The sequence below is a fragment of the Sarcophilus harrisii genome, chromosome 2 (genome assembly GCF_902635505.1).
Source record: "Sarcophilus harrisii chromosome 2, mSarHar1.11, whole genome shotgun sequence".
In the NCBI taxonomy this organism is placed as follows: Eukaryota; Metazoa; Chordata; class Mammalia; order Dasyuromorphia; family Dasyuridae; genus Sarcophilus; species Sarcophilus harrisii.
Window position 1 is genome coordinate 404,798,812 of NC_045427.1, and position 18,431 is coordinate 404,817,242.

Here is an 18,431-nt window from a genome sequence, read left to right on the forward strand (position 1 = left end):
ATACACATGCTTCTGTTAGTAAACTGTTGTTTTTCTCTTTCTTTATGTGGCTGAATTTAAAATATTATTTCCTCTGTTTCATCTAGAAATGCTTTAACACCTAGATTTCTGATGACTAAATCAAAGTAACTGGTGACCTAGTCCCATTTTGTGATGAATAATTGGATGCAGATGTCTAGAAATTGAGGAATGAGGGTATACTGAAGTCTGAATAGTTATTTGCTCCTCTCTAGGGCCTAAGGGGAGGAGAGATGATTCTGGCAGTATGTAATTGTGAAGAACAAATCATTAAAAATAATGTCCAAGTTAAGAGATCAAAAAATGAATCTCAGTGTAGCTAAAGTTATGATGAAAATGGATATTAAGATTAGCTTGTCTTTTTGGAATATCTGGGAAAAGAGGAACTTACAAATAACAGGATGGACATCACATAATTTCCCAGGCTTCTTTGAGATAACTATCTGTAAAACTATCTGATTCTCTAGTGATATGACTTTGATTAAAAGACTGGATTATGGAAAGAACACTCCATCCTTGGCTCTGCCATCAGTTCCCTGTGGGACCTTGGGATAGTTCAGAACTCCTTTAAACAATTGTTTTCTCATTTGAAAAAAATGAGGGAGCTGGATGACCCAGTTATTCATAAGAGGGCTTGCCACTCCAATATGTTATGTTCCCTTTCTTAACTTATTTACTTCTGGATAGTCAGCTACTAAGGTCAGATTGTTCCATTTTCGGTAATCAGTTCCTTGCCCTCCTAAAAAAGTCAGCAGCAGCATATTCAAAGTTTTTTTTTCTCTCATTCCCCCTCCCCATAATTCCACTCCACACAAAAAATAAACCCCATCTTCTATTCTGTCTTTGGCTTTTGTATCTACTCTCCAGACAGGTGCTTCTCCTTGTTTCTATCTGCAAAAGCACAAGCAATATAATAACATAATAAGGCATCAACTAATTTCTAAACATATATATATATATATATAAGCTCTCTGGGTGGGACAAAAATTTGCCTTAGTAACCTGGGTCTTCTTTATTACTAATGACTCCTATCTGTTCTGTTTATTTTCCTCTGCTTTTTGTTTTTGTTTTGGAAAACCATCAAGAATAAAGTATTCTTTAGGATCTAACATTCAAAATGGCATACTGGCTCTTGGGTCATATGCTTGGAAATTACTCTTATAATTATCTGTTTAGGTGAATTTTGACCTACTAGTTGTTCTGATTATTTTTCTGTGCATATGCTCTGATTCTGATTTACCTCCCCAATTATGATTCCTGACTTTGTCTTGATATTGATAAATTTCCTCACCCTTCAAAACTTCCTTCTTTTTCACTGGTTTTGACAGCTTGTCCTTAAGGTCTTTCTATTACTTCCTCTATCTTGGTACAATCTTAAACAATGTTTTTTTTTCTCCCTTACCTTTCTAGTTATGGATATAACAGATATTATCAAGGGGAAAGCAGAAAGTGATGAAGAGAAGCAGCATTTCATCCCCTTTCACCCGTAAGAAATCATAAATTTATTTTTTTTCCTCTTTACATAAATCACATTTCCACTTAATTTACTTCAACTCAATTACATACAGCAACATATTTCTGAGTTTGACATGGGCCATCTATACCAAGGGTAAGGAGACAATGAGGTATCATGGTATAGTGGAACAAGCTTTGGTCTTGGAGTCACTAGAATATCAATTCTAGTCTCGGTTCTGCCACAGACTACCTGAATGGCTTTGAATAAACCATGTAGCCTCTGAAGAAACCATTCAGTTATGTCAAAAGGAAGTGTTAAGCTAGATTTAGAGAATCTCCAAGTTCTTTTCATACTCTAAAATTTTTTGTTTCTTAGGATGATTCTTTAGCAGAACTAAATATTGGAAACAGAGTATGAGTCTGGTATTGTGTGGGCATAAATTTGACAAGGAAACTGAATTATCTTTTTCTGCTTGAGAAGTAGAGAGTAGCATATTAGGATCAATTTGGCATGTGATACCTTCATTTTACAATAGAAGAAACTGGAAGCCCATGAAAGAAATCATTTTTCCAAGGTTTAGAGATACTGTTAGAAGTAGAATTTGAAACCAAGTCCTCTAACTCTGGCATTACTGCTTTTGTCGTTGTACCTGTTGCTTCCACCATGGAGTAATCTTAAATAAAGTCAGTGATAGTCACTAAGTGATTTTTATTTGTATAGAGTGACCCTAAAACAATCCTCTCACTGCCTCTATGATGTTGGGCAAATCAGTTAACTGCTCTGAGTTTGTTTCCTCTTTTGTAAAATATGAGGGGTTTGAAATCTATGATCTATGATCCATGCTTCATATTAGGACTCAATCTGAAGTAAGAGATTTTGGAAGCTTTGGAAGCTACAAATCTTTAAGAATGTGGGAACTCCTACTCATTAATCTTTCCTTAGAAAATGACTTTATGTCAATGACATCTGTGATCATGCATCTTAGGGGCATATTCCTTTGCAAAGGAGGAAAAAACAACTGATTTCCTAATGGGGACCGAAATTGTGTCCCTGAGCTGGATCTGAATAGCTACATTTACCTTGCTATTATAGACCAAGGTTATTAAAATTTCCTAAGAAATATCTGATGGAGGGAGTGAGACATCACAGAGTTCCTTAGCTCTACTACCCTGCATCCCTATGAGTATGTCAAGCATTTTCTGTTTTTTTCCTCCTCCAGGGTAACAGCTGAAAATGATTTCCTACATAGTCTCCTGGGCAAAGTTACAGCCTCCAAGGGGGACAGTGGAGGTCAAGGTAAATGACTGATCTTTATTTGGTTAGAAATTTTCAGTGCCCCCAGTTAAAATTAGAAACCCTCAATAATTTAGTTTGGTCTCTCAACAGATTGCAGAGAAAAGGAGAGGAGATCTCACCTGCTCTCTCTAAGGGCACCAGAGAATATCTACTTTCCAAATCCAATGAATTTTTCCTTCATCAGTCCTTGTTCTTCTTGACCTCTCTGCATCCTTTGAAAATGTTGACCAAATCCTTGTTCTGGATTTTCTCTTTCCTTAGCATCATATAAAATCACACTTCTGCATTTCTTTCTCCCCAACTTTCCCTAATTCATCTTCTTTCTGAATCTTAAAGTGGCTATTTCCCAAGATTTTGCCCCACACTTTTTTTTTCACTCTTTCTTTATTCCTCTTATGATCTCAAGAATCTCTTCTATATCTCACACCCTGACATCTCTTCTAAGCTGCAGACCTTTATCTTCATTTCCTTCTAGAAACCCTGTGCCTGGATGTCTGATAAGTACCTCAAATTTAATATTTTTGAAACCAAGATTATCTTTCCTCCCTGACTATTTTCTCTCCTTAACAGTGTTTCTGTCATTGACACCACTATACTCACGGATTCCTATATTGGAAACTTGGATATTATCTTAAATTCTTCTTTCCCTTGCCTCTCATAACTTATTAGCTATCCAATCCTGCCAATCCTGCTTCTGTAACATTTATCACATCTGTCTCCTCTCTTTCTACATCCTGATGATAGGTCCTGAATTACTGTATCACTTGCCTGAACAATTATAACCACTTCCCTATGTATCTCTCCATCTCTGCTTCCTTCCCTCTTTATGTCATCCTTCATTGTTACAAATATAATTTTTCTTTTTCAAAGATGTAGAAGAAATTCAAAGTTCTTTGCCTAAACATTCAAGATCTTTTACCTTTCCACCAGTCTCAGCCTTTTTCCAACATTGCATTGTTCTACTCTAGAACAATGTTCCATACAAATTGAAATGCTGTCTTTCTCCCAGTTGTACTATATATCTTCCTATTTATGGATTCTTCCAATGCTGTTCCATATACCAACAATGTCTTCTCTTTCCCTGTTCATTTGTTCAATTTCTATCCCAGTCAAATGATACCTATTTAATAAAACATTCCCAGTTAGTAGCAATCTTTTACCCTTTTACTCCTTATTTAATGATGTTTCTCTCTTTTCTTATGTATTGGTCACATTATTTTGTCACAATATTATTTTGTATTCTTTGTTCAGGTTTCTGTATATGTGCCATATCCTCCACTAAAGGGTACTCTTAATGAACATAGGAATCATGACTTATTTAAACGTTCTATCTTTCCCAATGTTCAGGACAGTGCTCTTATTAAGCATGCAGCAGTTGCTTAATAATATCTCTTCAATGGAATGGAATTGATATTAGATAGATGGTGATAAATTATTTTCTTTTGGTAATGTGATCTTTCCTAATAACCAATTCCTGCAAGGAAGGACTAAGGGAAAATGGAAGAAGTGGTTCAATTCAGAAGATAAAGTAGTTTATCCTAAATACAAAGAAACAAATCTTCCTTTAGGTCTCTGGGTGACAATGAAAATGCTGGTTGGAGACATCATTCAAATTCGGAAGGACTATCCCCACCTGGTAGATAGGACGACAGTGGTGGCCAGGAAACTTGGTTTTCCTGAAATCATCATGCCTGGTAAGAGTCAACCAGTTTGAAATAAATTCACTTGTATCTTTAATGACCTCTGGGGAAATAGGAGATTTAAACTGTGTGCTGTATAGGAATTCTCAGATTCTTTACTTTTGGGAGAATTAGAAATTGCTAAATTTTAATTCTATTGTTATTGTTAATTTAATTCAATGAATCATGGGACATTTCCATATTGAGGCTTCTAAATAGATTGAAACTACATATATATCAATAGATTATTTAGGGACAAATGAAAGTAGGTCACATATATTTCCTATTGAAGGGATTCTTTGGCATATCTTATCAATTTTTTTTGTTATTTTTATTGATGGATGTAACATCATTAGTTCAAAGCAATGGGTCATCTTCCTAAGTAATTATCATTGATTTTAAAATGTCCACCTACATTGGAACATGAATATATTCATCTTTTTGTTAACTTAATATGAAATACAACTCTGAAATGCCCATCTTGCACTCATAGCTAAAACTTCTTTCCTGACCATTGTTCCTAGCTAAGAATGACTAGCATAATCTCAGAGATTAATGCAAACTTTCAGACTATGATGAACTGCTCCTTCACATCTTCCCTAGAGCAGGGGAGGTCCTTGTTCTTAGAGTCAGGTCTTGCAAAAGCAAGATTTGGGTCAAATAGTTGGGAGCTAATTTGATTAAATCAGTGAGAGTTGACTATTTGTGGAAATGGACTAGGATTCATAACTCAGAGACCTATCCTTGGACTAAAACCCTGTGAAATAAGTTATTTTGCTACATAAGCTTGTAAGATCAAAGAGCCAGAGTGGGAAGGATTCTCAGTCAATCTAGTATAATTACTCTTCAGATTAGGAAATGGAGACCAAGAGAATTTAGTGACTTTAGAGTTCTGAGTTTCAGTTTGGTTATACTGCAAATCAATTTATTTCCCTGCTATCCACAAATATAAAAGGTATATAGTGAAATGCCTCACTATAAACAGACTGTGATGTGGTTGTTATCCTTGTTCCCAAGTATCTGTTATAATTGTATTCTCCTATATTTGATACATTTTTCTTTACTGTGAAAAAAATTATTTTCCTCTAGTACTCCCTAAGAATCTTTCTCTGGGTACTGAGTCAGCATCTTATTATTCTAGCATTCTGGATAAATGATAATTCACTTTGATCTGTTCCCCTATCCAACAATGTGGTTTGCCCCATGGGATGCTCAGTTCTCATTGCCTAGCTAGTCAAAGAATTGAGGAAAGTTATTCTATTCCACTCCCACTCAGTGAGAAGAATAGTGATTTATATTTTGCTGGAGCTCTTAAGCTGATATTAGATTTCTTGTCTTCTCTTTGCTTTCCCAGAAGGTGTCACTATAGGATGGAAATTAAGTTGTTTAACTTAGGGGATTAAAAAAAAAGAAAAATAAACCCCAAACCATGGATAATTTGTATACCTACTCTTTTTTTTTTCTTTTCTTCTTTTTTATTATAATTTTTTTATTTACAAAACATATGCATGGATAATTTTTCAACATTGACCCTTGCAAAATCTTCTGTTTCAACTTTTCCCCTCTTTCTCCTCCCCTCCACCTCCCCTAGATGGCAGGTAGTCCTATACGTGTTAAATATGTTAATGTATATATTAAATCCAATATATGTTTACCTACTTTTCTAAGACCATCTCTCAATTATAGCTTCTTTTCCCATGAACCCTCCTTTGTCACCTCCAATTTCACTTTCTCTTTAGGATAAGTGTGTACTTCTGATTGTTGCTTATACTAAAATGAGGAAGCAAAATAGATGGGAGTTCCCATCTTGTCTCTTAGCTCAAATTTTTCTGTGCCAGCTGAAGTGAGTTTGCTGCTCTCTTCTTGCTGCCTTTGACTTTTGTGTCTAACTCTTGTCTTTATGCCTTAGGGGATGTCAGGAACGACATCTACATCACCCTGTTACAAGGAGACTTTGACAAGTACAACAAGACAACGCAGAGGAACGTGGAAGTGATCATGTGTGTCTGTGCGGAGGATGGCAAAGTGCTGCCTGTAAGGGATTGCTCTGTTCCTTTCGGTGACATAGACAACTTCTAAGGGCCTCTGCTAGTAGAAATATTTTCCCTCTAAATTTTGCCCTCTCTCGTATTGGCTTTTTTTTGTGTTGGTATTGAACTACATGATCTGTATTTTTTACTAGGCCTGAATCTCTTTCCGTGAGAAGTTACATATGTAACATTGTAGAATAGGAACTAGAGACTCAAAACTCTGCCTTAAGAGTTGCTAACTGTGTGATCCTGGGTAAGTCATTTAACTTCTCTGTGCCTTGGGTTCCTCATCTGTAAAATGGGGATAATACTAACACCTACTTCATAGAGTTATTATGAGGATCAAATGAGATACTGTATATAAAACATTTTGCAAACCTTAAAGGTCTACATTAACAATTCTCAATTTTGGGGGGAGGTCTCAAGAAACATTTATATTCTTAAAAATTATGGGATACTCCAAAGATCTTCTCTGTGATGATACTGGTCAATATTTACTGTATTAGAAATTACAATGGATTTGAAAAAATGTACTTATTTGTTAACTTAAAATAATAATCAATTACCTGTTAACATAGCATATTTTGATAAAATAATTATATTCTCCAAAACAAAATAATTTGGGAGAAAAAGTGCCATTGTTTTACATATTTTTGAAAATTTTAAAAATTTCTGACTATAGAATATAGCTGGATTCTTACATCTTCTTCATTCAATCTGTTGCAATAAGTTGTATAGAAAATGTACAAAGAAAATCTAAGCCCCAACAGAAGAGTATTTTAATAGGCAAATAATGTCTTTAATCTTTTTATGAAAAGTCAAAACTTTCAAGTCAAAAATGTGAAGACCTCTTAGGGTCTTTGGAGACCTTTAGAGTTCTATAAATTACATTTTGAAAACCACTGCTCTGCATAAAGGTGAACTCATTTAAATACACATGGATAGATATCTATGATTTCATTAATAGAGGAGAACTTCTGATGAGAAAATGCCCTGGACAAAGGTAGATCAATAAATGTTCTGCAGTTTTTAGTCTATAAGATTGCCTAGGACATGAGAAATAAAGTCACTTATGAAAGATCATATTTCCAGTAATATATGAGATACAGTGCTTGAATCCAGGACTTCTTGAGTCTGGTCTCTTCTCCCACTATATCATGATGTCTCTAGAAAAAACTTTCTTCCTTTCCTTCCTTCCTTCCTTCCTTCCTTCCTTCCTTCCTTCCTTCCTTCCTTCCTTCCTTCCTTCCTTCCTTCCTTCCTTCCTTCCTTCCTTCCTTCCTTCCTTCCTTTCTTTCTTTTCTCTCCTCAGAAGCCTTTTTCTTTGATCTTAATTAAAAGTTAGCCTTTTCCAATTAAAGAAAAAAAGTTGTCATTATCCTTGTAACCTTTACTCAGTCAGTGTCTATGAGAAGATACACACAGAAAGGGAGAAATTAGAAGTCTGGAAAGAATGTGGTAACTTGGGATGTCCCCGAAACAGACTTTCTGATCCCTTTATGTAACCTGTCAGTGCTCAAGCAGAAAATCTGGTAAAAAGTCAATTCCTAATTTGGTCTCCAGGGGGCTAGCATAGTACACTTAAGAATGCAAAGCATATAGTTATAAATATTTATACAGCATATGTCCTATACAATTTTCATCATGTGTGTTTACATTTATTTGCTTATTTCTTCTTTAAGCTTCTCAGCATCTGTGTCCAGTGTGTGGGAGGGTTTTGCTTCTCTTATTTCTCCTTTTGTGCTTCTGAGTTTAAAAAAAAAACTGAGCTATATGCAGACATTTAAGTCTAGGTGAATATTCACTCATTGATGTGGCATGTAACCAAATATGAAACCTAGGGGTAAGGGAGTGGGGAGTGCAGATCAAAAGGGATAATGGGAAGAAGGTGGTACTGTATGACTGTCTCAACTTTCCTCCTTCCTAGCTATGTGATCTCTGGGGGATTCCATTAACTCTTCTGCTTTGTCCTCAATCTATAAAAAGAAACCAAAAAGCATTTCTCCCAAGTTTTTAGAAAGGTTGAATGAATTTTTCTTTAAACCCATCCTGCAATCTCATATAGGTGTAGATATTAAGAGACAGAAATTGAAGTGTCTGGCTCCTCCCTATTCTGTAAAATATCTAAGACCTTACTAACAAAATTCAAATTAAGAAGAAAGTATCACTTTGCTCATAGTCATATAAAGGAGAAGAAGAAAATTTTTTTTAATCTTAAAGGAGAATTGCCTTTCAGGGAGTCCTCAATCCTTTTCTTTGAAGATATTTTTACTCAGCTACCCATTACTCTTGAACCTGCTTCATTTTAGAACATTGATATGGGTGCTTCTCTGATATTTCTCAAGGACATATTATAAAAAAGTTAGAAAATCAGAACATGAGCTTCTTAATAGTCCCTATCTCTAATGAATTATTTTTATTTAGAACTTCATAGATTTTCCCTAAATGGGCAAATGAGTATATAAGTTAATTTGAAAAATTTTGAATCTGAATAGTGCCTATTATAATGATGTGAGGAATGGTTATAATTTCTAGTGTTATATATTTTAGGAAATTATTGGGGGAATTTAGCTAACTACTGAAAATCACCATGGAAGCCTGTATAAGGTCTTTTCCTATTTACAGAAATAAATACTATTGCCTAATTAAGTACCAGGCAGCATATTCAAATACCTCCTGTGAAAAAAAGAACAGAGTCCTTTGAGAACAGCCCCCTTCAAAATATAGATTTCTAGTAATATGGCCAAGTCTGTCATGATCTAGATGTATCCTGCCCTTGGGAAAGGCTGGGGCAAAGAGCTGTAATTATTTTTCCAGTTAGCAATGCCCTTGTCCTGCTTTTAATTCCTTTTGGTTTAGCTGAGACTTCTTGGAATTGGGGGGGACAGAGAAAGGAGAGTTTGAATAAGAACTGATTGTCACACTGTTGGCAACCTGCAAGGCACGTAGGAAAGGAAAGTGGAGCCCTTTTAGAGAGTGGGTAAATATTAAGGGATGTATTATAATAGGAACTAACATTTATATAGGGCTGTAAGGACTGCACTGCACTTTACATATCATATATCATTTGATTCTCACAACAACCTTGTGAAATAGATACTACTACTATCATTACTCCCATTTTACAGATGAGAAAAATGAAGGCTAAGTGACTTGTCAATAGTCAAAACTATTAGGAATTTTTAGAGGTTTTCTTAGCACTAAGTCTTACCACTGTTCTTTTCAGTATATCATATTATCTTTACTCAGGAGGACCTTGAGCATCAAATTCAGCTTGGATATCTGCACTGGAGATGGCATGATATCTAACAACTCTTCTTTAGATAAATGTTATATCTGCTGCTGGCAACAATCTTGTAATATAAATAGGCTAGGTAACAACCTCATCTTAGAGATAGGATTGTGTATACACGTCTCCAGGCACCACTCCTCTAAATATGTTGTCTCCCTCTATTAGAATATAAGTTCTGTGAGGGGAGGGTCTCTCTTTTGTATTTGATTCCTTAGTGCTTAGAATAATGCCTGGAACACAATAAGTGCTTAAAAATTATTTTCATTCATTCAACTTACTTGCTAGACTACTTTGCAAGTTCTATACTGGGAACCTGGCATCTTAATTCCTTAATTAGTCATTCAATATTTAAAAATCTTTATAGTGTACAAAGTGCTGAGAATAACAAGACAAAACAATTCCTTTCCTAAAGAAGTCTATATATATGTACACACGTATGCATGCTAATGATTATAAGTATACACACACACACACACACACACACACATATATGCATTTGTTGTTCAGTCATTTCAGTTGTGTCCGAGTCCTTGTGATCCCATTTAGATTTTTCTTGGTAAAGATAATAGAGCAGTTTCCTTTCCCAGCTCATTTTACAGATTAGGAAATCGAGAAACAGGATTAAGTGATTGTCCCAGGATCACACAGCTAGTAAGTGTTTGAAACTGAATTTGAATTCAGGTCTTCCTGATTCCAGATTATGAGCTCTATCCACTGCACTATCTTGTTGCCTACACCCATACACATTCACACACACACATACACACACTGTATAGACATACACTTTATATATACACATACAAATATAAAAGATTTTACATATACAATATATAATATACAGGTTTCTATATATACAATGTATATATACACATATATATATACACATGTATATTTATATATACATATTTCACCCTGTTCTTCATATATGGAAACGTTGACATTTATTGGTGTTTGTAAAGTTCATAATAGCAATTAGTGTTTACAAAGATATTAGAATGAATATTTGGCTATATAGAAGAACTTTGTTTCTGTCTTTTACCTTATTCGATTATATCTCCCAGAGTGGGATCACTGGATCAAAAAATATTAACTCTTACATAATTCCAAATCATTATCCAGAACAGCTGGTCCAATTTACAGCTCCACAAATAAAATTCTGATGACACAAAAATGTCAGATGTAATTATAAATAATGACTTTAACTATAATATTCATTCTTTTATTCAACAAACATTTTAAAACATTTTTAATGTGTAATGCACTGCAGTAACATTGAGGGAGTTTTAGATAAACAAGACTTGCTTCTTGTCCTTAAGTAGCTTCCAAATTTTTTATTTGGGGCTGGCTGAACTTCATAATAAGGAAGCTCCTCTGCCAATGCAGATAAGCCATTTGCCTTGAATTTATAGTCTTTGAGATTTGCCAGGGAGCACTGTAAGTTCAATTGCCTTGCCCACAATCAAAGAGGCTACAACCTCATTTAAAAGTAAGCTCTTTGAGGGAAGAGACTCTTTTGGCCTTTCTTTGTGCATCCACAGTTCCTGACCATAGTGAATGCTTAATAAATGCCCATTGATTTAGTTTATAGTAAAAAAGCAACACAATATTTCCATAGACAAAATGCATAGCCCTCATATCAGTAGGTTTTCTCTTGGCAAGGAAGGCTCAGGTGTAATAACCAATGTCCTGGGTTATTTTTTCTTCTCCTATAATTGAGAAACTTTGAGATATGACATTCTTCCAAGGGAAGTCACCAGCTTCTTTTTTTTCAAGAGGATAGGCTCATAAGACTAACAACATAAACAGTTTGTCTTATTTACAATGTGCTACAAATAGGATTTCTCTCTGAACCCATAAAATATAATTATACACACTCTTTCTACCATCAATGAGTTACCTTCAAGAAAATCATTTCATCTCTGTGACTTACAGAGACTTTAGATAAGGTTCTAGTGGAAGATGATTGGGATTCCTCTGGATTGGCTCTCATGATGAAACCGATAAATTCTACTGGGTAGACGATATATATATATCTGTACATAAGGGACACACAAAGTAGAAAGAAATAAACTGTAAAGAGGAAGGTATTAGTAGCTGATAGTATTTCATACAGAAGTGGTACTCTAGATAGCCAATGAGATGGGAGATAGAATGATATTAGAAATAGCACAAAGGCCAATATAGATGAACCATAGCATTTGCAGGCGAGAGTGAGGTATAGGAAGGCTGGAAAGGTAGGTGAGGTCAGGCTGTGAAAAATGCTTACTGCCAGATAGGAGTTTGTGTTTGTTCTTAAAGAGTCACTGGAGTTTGTGTGGGAGGTGCTACATCTGCTTTTTTAAAAAGTGTCCCCAGAGATCACCACCTATTGTGACACAGCTGTCCTTTATAGCATTTAGTCTGCATATGACTCTGCTTTTCTTTGTCCTTTCTGGCATTTAAAGATAAGGAAAATGCAGGAGTGAGAGAAACAAACAACACCTAGTTCCACTGTGCAGCAGAAGGCTGCAGCAATTATTATATCCTCTTTATGAGGATTGGACTCTCGTTTCAGATTGATTTGTGTAGCCCTCAGTCTTCCCATAAACTCAGGCTGGCCTCAGTGAAATAATAAGCCATTTCAAAGTTTTCAGTTTTATTTTCAAAGCTCTGAGACAAAACAGAACATCTCAGACTTGGGTTTAGGGATGGGTGTAGGATGAGGAATAATGATCTTTCAAACCATAGAAACTGTAAATTCTCACCAAAGTATGAGCTGATCTTTTGAGACACTCTGAACTCATAGCAGGGGTTTTTACTTTTTTGATCAATCTTTGTTCCAGAATCTATAAGCCAAGCAGAATTCACTGACATTGCTAAAACTGTAAACCTAGAAAGATCACCCAATGTGTGGTTTAAGTCAGAGTTCAAGTTTCTACAGAAATTCCCTCAGTGCCTTATGCATTAGACTCCCTGCATTTCATCAGAAATCAGTGAAAGGCAGTATGGAATGGCACTTGTAGCATAGTCCTTAAATATTTTTGTCCCAACACCCCTTTACACTTTTAAAAATTGTTAAGAACCCCCCCCAAAGAGCATTTATTTTGTCTATAAATATTTACTGTATAAGAAATTAAAAAGTTAGTATTTTTAGAAAATAGTTTTGACCTCTAGGAGCTTCTGAAATGGTCTCAAGGACCTCCACAGATCCCAGGATCATTCCCATGAGTATAATGGATATAATAGAATCAGAAAGATCTGGATTCAAATCCTGTTAATATGCTTCATTGTGTTTTACTACGAGCTTGTCACCAGTGCCTTTCTAAGCTTTAGTGAACTCACCTGCAAAATGAGTGAGTGGGACTAGATGATTCATTCAGGTCTTTTCCAGTTTAGCACCCTGCTCCTGTGATTTCCCAGGTATGGACACTTTCTCCACAAATTCAATTTCTCTGCTACATGAAAAATGATATGTAAGAGTCGCTGTGGTCATCCTGGTGATGGCCCACTAGGAAGTTAGCCTGGCTATTATGAAAGTAATGAAAGTTCCCACTGGGCTCACATATAAAATTTGTATTTGGGGTTATTTTTCTGACATAAAAGAGAAAGATTTTAGTGGACATTCTAAGATCTGACTACTTTTTTTGTCAATTCTATTGGATTTGAAATGTCTTGAAAGTATGTTTTTGTGTTTCAACATCTTAATAGAAATTTAAAAGCCAGGACCTTTTCCTAAGGTCACACAGCATGGATGTCTTTGAAAGTCAGTATCCTCTCTAAGTATTGCTTTCAGAAGGACTCTTCATCCTGATTTGAAGCCAAGTTAGATTTGATTGTACATAGAATTAATTAGTTGATAGAGCATAAGACTTAGAGTCAGGAAGGCCTGCATTTAAATCCTAACCCAGATATTGATTAACTGTGGTCTCAGCCTCAATTTCCTCATCTGTAAATGGAATTGACAATAATATCTTTCATTTCTATAGAAATATGAACTATTATTATTTGAATTTTTTATTCTTTGAAAGCCCAGGATGGAAAAATAAGTTCTCTTGAGACAAGCAGGCTTTTATTTCCCATAATTGAGTTGGATTAAACAGGTATTTAGTATATATATTAAATATATGTGGTTCTTTGCATTGATGTTTATGCCATGTTGCCCCTCAGAGTCTCTCAGTCCTAAGTCAGTCACTTAACCTCTCACTTTCCCAGGTAATTCTGTACAAATAGTTGCATAGCAGGTCCTGATCTGCATTAGTATAGTTCCTATCACAGTGAAATCAAAGTTCTGAAGAAACAAAAAAAAAGGGTATGTACATACATATAGATATACATATATATATATATATATATATATAAATGTGTGTGTATGTATATATATAGTTGTGGGTTTTTTTTAACCACTTCAAACATTTGAAATTGATGAAATAGCAAAATATTATGTTAAATTAGTAAAATAACATAGAGCATTATTAATATGTAGTAAATTAATAAAATACTATAATATATATTTTTCTTCATAGCTATCACACACACAAACATACGCATCCAGGCATTGTAGAAAGTCCTGCAGTAGATAGAGTACTGGACTTAAAATCAGATTTCACTGAACTTTTTAGAACCTGATTTCAAATCTTCCCTTGGATACTTGTTAGCTGTATGACTCTAGGCAAATGTCACTTAGTTTAATGTCAACCTCAGTTTACTCCTCTGTAAAATAGGGATGTTAATAACACGTATCTCACAGGGTTGTGGTAAGGATCAGATAAGCTGACACACGTAAAGCATGTTGCAAGACTTAAAAGTGCCATATAAATATGATTCTTCTTCTTAGTAATAATAATAATAATAACTTAGGTTTATTTCTTGGTAAGCTACTGCCATAAATATAGGAATGTTTTCCCAAAATTACTACACAATAAGTATTCTATTTATGAACAGAATAAATATAAATAAAATTTATAAATAGAAACTCTCTTACTTAAGGTGATATTTGTGTTGTAATATCATAAAGTCACAATAAAAATATTTAAATCTATCAAATTGTGGAATCACAAAGCTCTTCCAATCCATCTAGATCCACCTACTCATTAAGTGGCTCGCTCCAAATCGCATAGAGGGATAGTGTCCGCCAGCCATAGACAGAAAGCCTCTTTATCCATGGGCCCACGTCCTTCCTATTAGGTGCCAACTCCACACTCTAATCCTGATGCCCATAGGCTTCTAAACCCAGCACTTTCCCTGTTCCAATGTGTTCACATTAGAAATCCATCGGAATAAGTTGCTGCTCAGTTGCTTTGAGCCTGTTTGTAAACTTGGTGCACATTTAGATTGAGGAAACAAATCGGATTAATAAGGCCGGTGGTGCTCAGTAACTAGCGGGCCTGTTACCATTTACAATAAGGCGTCATCAGCGCCAGCCTTGCTTCAGTGCACTCCAGAATGCCAGTAATAGAATTTCTGTAGTTAAGCAGCTGTCACTTCCAGGGGCTAGAGTGCTTATGGATGAATTTGTAATGTGAAGGAGAAATGGTAGATACCTAGTGGGAGGCTTGGGGAAGAGGGAGGATTAGCCTAGGTAGCTTGACCAGCCAAGACATTGGCGGCAAATTATCCAAGGGAAGAAAATCTAAATGCAAAACTTTTTCTTTGTCTTCTTGTTGGGTTAGAATGCCATTTGTGTGGGTGCTGGGGACAAGCCCATGAGTGAATACAGATCTGTCCTCTACTACCAAGTCAAGCAGCCGCGTTGGATGGAAACGGTCAAGGTATGGTGCAAGTTGGGGAAGAGGCTGGCGGGAGATGAGCAGGAAAATGTGATCTGACTCATTGTTTTGGGTGTGGCCTCAGTTTCAGCAATTCCATCAGTATTTGGTGAAAGTACTTAAAGGTGTTCTGTCCTCCTAGGATCAACACTTCTGTGCATGGAGAAAATCAAATTGATGGTACTTTTGAATGATATTCCAATAAAAATTTGAAAAGGGAGGCTGACAGTGCAGTGGGAAGAGGAAAGCATTTGGATTCAGATGTTGACACTGTCCCTTTTAAACTGAGTGGACTTGGATTAGCTACTTCCCTTCTGTTTCTTAATCTGTAGAAAGAGGGAGGTTGGCTAGATGTCTGAAGGATCCTTCTGGCTCTGGAGTTATGTTCCTATATTAAATCTAATTATGGTAATCTAGTGTTAGCACCATGGAGTGCCTGACCTAGAGTCAGGAAACCCTGGGTTAACATTTTACCTTAGTTACTTACTAGCTGTGCACAGGCCCCTTAACCTTACTTGTCCTCAGTTTTCTCATTTACATAAGAGAAGGTTGAACTAAATGAGGTTTGAAGTCCCTTCCAAATCTAAATCTATAATCTGTGTGTAATCCTGTGAACTTTGTCCTGCACAATTTGGAAAGGGAGAAGAGGAGCAGGGGGGATAGTGACCCATGAGATGGAAGACATCGTGTGTACTTGAGAGGTGTTGATAATCTAATGGAGGAGATGGACTAGACCTGTGAAAAAGGCATAAAAATTCATATGCACCTCATGTCAACTCATTAAAACCTTTCTAATTCATTGTTCATCCCTGGGTAGGTCAATTAACCTCTGAGGACCTCATTCCTAAAATGAAGAGTTTGCCAATCCTAATTCTCTGTTATTCTAAGTTTGGACTTTAGCCAGAGACCCAGTAAAGCACATTTCACCATCTGAGTCTACACTGCATTATTGGTTGCAAGATTCCCTCCATATTTGCCTCTCTCTCTCCCATTGCTTCCTTTGTCCCTCAGATACACCTAGCTACAAAACCACTATATATATGTTAGTATTCACTTTCAGCTTTGACTTTTAAAATCTATGAGACGATGCCTAAAGACATTTTTCAGGCTAGTCACATATGAACCTGTGACTCCATTTTGGGCTTTTTTGGGCAAAGATACTCTTATATATTGCAATTTTATTTTCCAGCTCATTTTGTAGATGAGGAAACTGAGGCAACAGGGTTAAATGACTTGCTCAAGGTCACATAGCTAGTAAGTGAATGCAGGAAGATGAGTTTTCCTGACTCTGGGCCTAGTACTCTATCCACTATCCCATCTAGAATGGCATGCATGTTATTTTCCCAAAGGGAAAAACTATTCCTCCTCTTTCCCCCTGCCAAAAAAAAATCCTTCCTCTTCTTTGAAAGTATTAACTTTTGCTCTTCTATGATCTGAGCAGGATGTTTTTTAGGACATTAGGAAGATGGCATGGAGCACCTTCAATGCCCTTCCCTTTGTCTAAAAGAGATAACACAGGAAAGACTTAGTCTAGATAATGGGCTCATGCTCTGGGCAGAAGAAGGGTTCCTAAAGCATGAATCTGTAATGGGTTTTAATAGTCATTCCTGAAGGTGGGCCATCCTAAAATCATATATTTAGAGTTAAATGGGGTCTTAAAGACTTTTAAATCCAATTTTCCATTTTTCAGATGAGGAAATTGAGACATGGAGAGGTTAAATGACTTGACTTGGTTCACAAAGCTAATAAATGTCTGGGGCGAGATCTGAATGCAGTTTCTTTTAACTCCAATTTTGGCATTCTATCTACCATTTCAAATGGTTTGTTAATGTCTTCCGTGACATTCTTTTGTACTTTTTGCTTACAATTTTAATTTAACAGATTGCTTAGATCATGTTGTAGTGGGATTGGTAATTGGGAACTAGGGATAAAGATTTCTAGGATCTACATCCAGTCATACTGGGGTGATTTGTAAAGAGTAGCCAAAGAGGCTGTTGGTCCTGGCTTTTAGTGTAATAGAACTTGTTGGAAAGAAATACCAAGGAGAAGCTCTATGTATAATCACGAATGGGATTTAGCCCCAGGATTTTTTTCTGAATCTAATATTTATTGGATTAAAATGTGTTATTAATTTGCATAAATGTGGCTCCTCAAGCAAAGCCCCTAATGACCACACTTAATTTGCTAAGCATTGATGCAATTTCCAGAACTCCTGGAGTATGAGAGGGAAATGTACATTGTGCATTTTGTAGTGCATAAAACCCTGTGCTAAAGTTATGTGACTTTTATATCAATTTGGGGAAGATTCATTTTTCTCTACTATAATCTACAGGCTTATTTTTATTGGCTAGGGATGCAATTTGCCAAATGGATTATATTTGGTACTTTATTTTCTCTTCATAGTTAGTCCTTGTATAATTTCTTTATGGTTCATCAGATTTGATGGATGTGTTATAAATCAGTGTGCAGAGACTTCAATGAAATAGAATGGGTAGTGATGGTTGGGATGGATTTGTTAACCCTGTGTTTCTTGAATTCTGGTCCCCTTTTTTTTTTAACAAAGGTTGCTGTCCCTATTGAAGACATGCAGAAGATTCACCTGCGTTTCATGTTTCGACACAGATCTTCCCTAGAGTGTAAGTGTGTAGCTCAAAGGGCTGTTAAGGACCTTGATGGGTGAGGCAATGGGATGACTGGCCTGTCCAAATTTCTCTTCTGTGACAACACATTTTCCATTTCCAGCTAAAGATAAAGGGGAAAAGAACTTTGCTATGTCCTATGTGAAGCTGATGAAGGAAGATGGAACCACTCTGCAGGATGGGTGTCATGATTTATTAGTCCTGAAGGTACAGTAGCATTTTTTCTTTATTTTTTCCTTTCATTTTTTTTTCTTGATTCTGAACTTAACAAACATCA

General features: G+C 35.9%; 1 protein-coding gene across 1 annotated transcript in view; it reads left to right on the plus strand.

Moving 5' to 3' along the window:
- DOCK2 (dedicator of cytokinesis 2) overlaps positions 1 to 18,431 on the plus strand; it is a 486,757-nt gene that overhangs the window by 59,701 nt on the left and 408,625 nt on the right. The window contains exons 11-17 of the mRNA XM_012552398.3: positions 1,429 to 1,504; positions 2,694 to 2,770; positions 4,339 to 4,464; positions 6,359 to 6,483; positions 15,420 to 15,518; positions 18,079 to 18,151; positions 18,258 to 18,361. Of these exons, the coding sequence (XP_012407852.1) occupies positions 1,429 to 1,504; positions 2,694 to 2,770; positions 4,339 to 4,464; positions 6,359 to 6,483; positions 15,420 to 15,518; positions 18,079 to 18,151; positions 18,258 to 18,361 (680 nt within the window). The remainder of the gene's footprint in view (positions 1 to 1,428; positions 1,505 to 2,693; positions 2,771 to 4,338; positions 4,465 to 6,358; positions 6,484 to 15,419; positions 15,519 to 18,078; positions 18,152 to 18,257; positions 18,362 to 18,431) is intronic.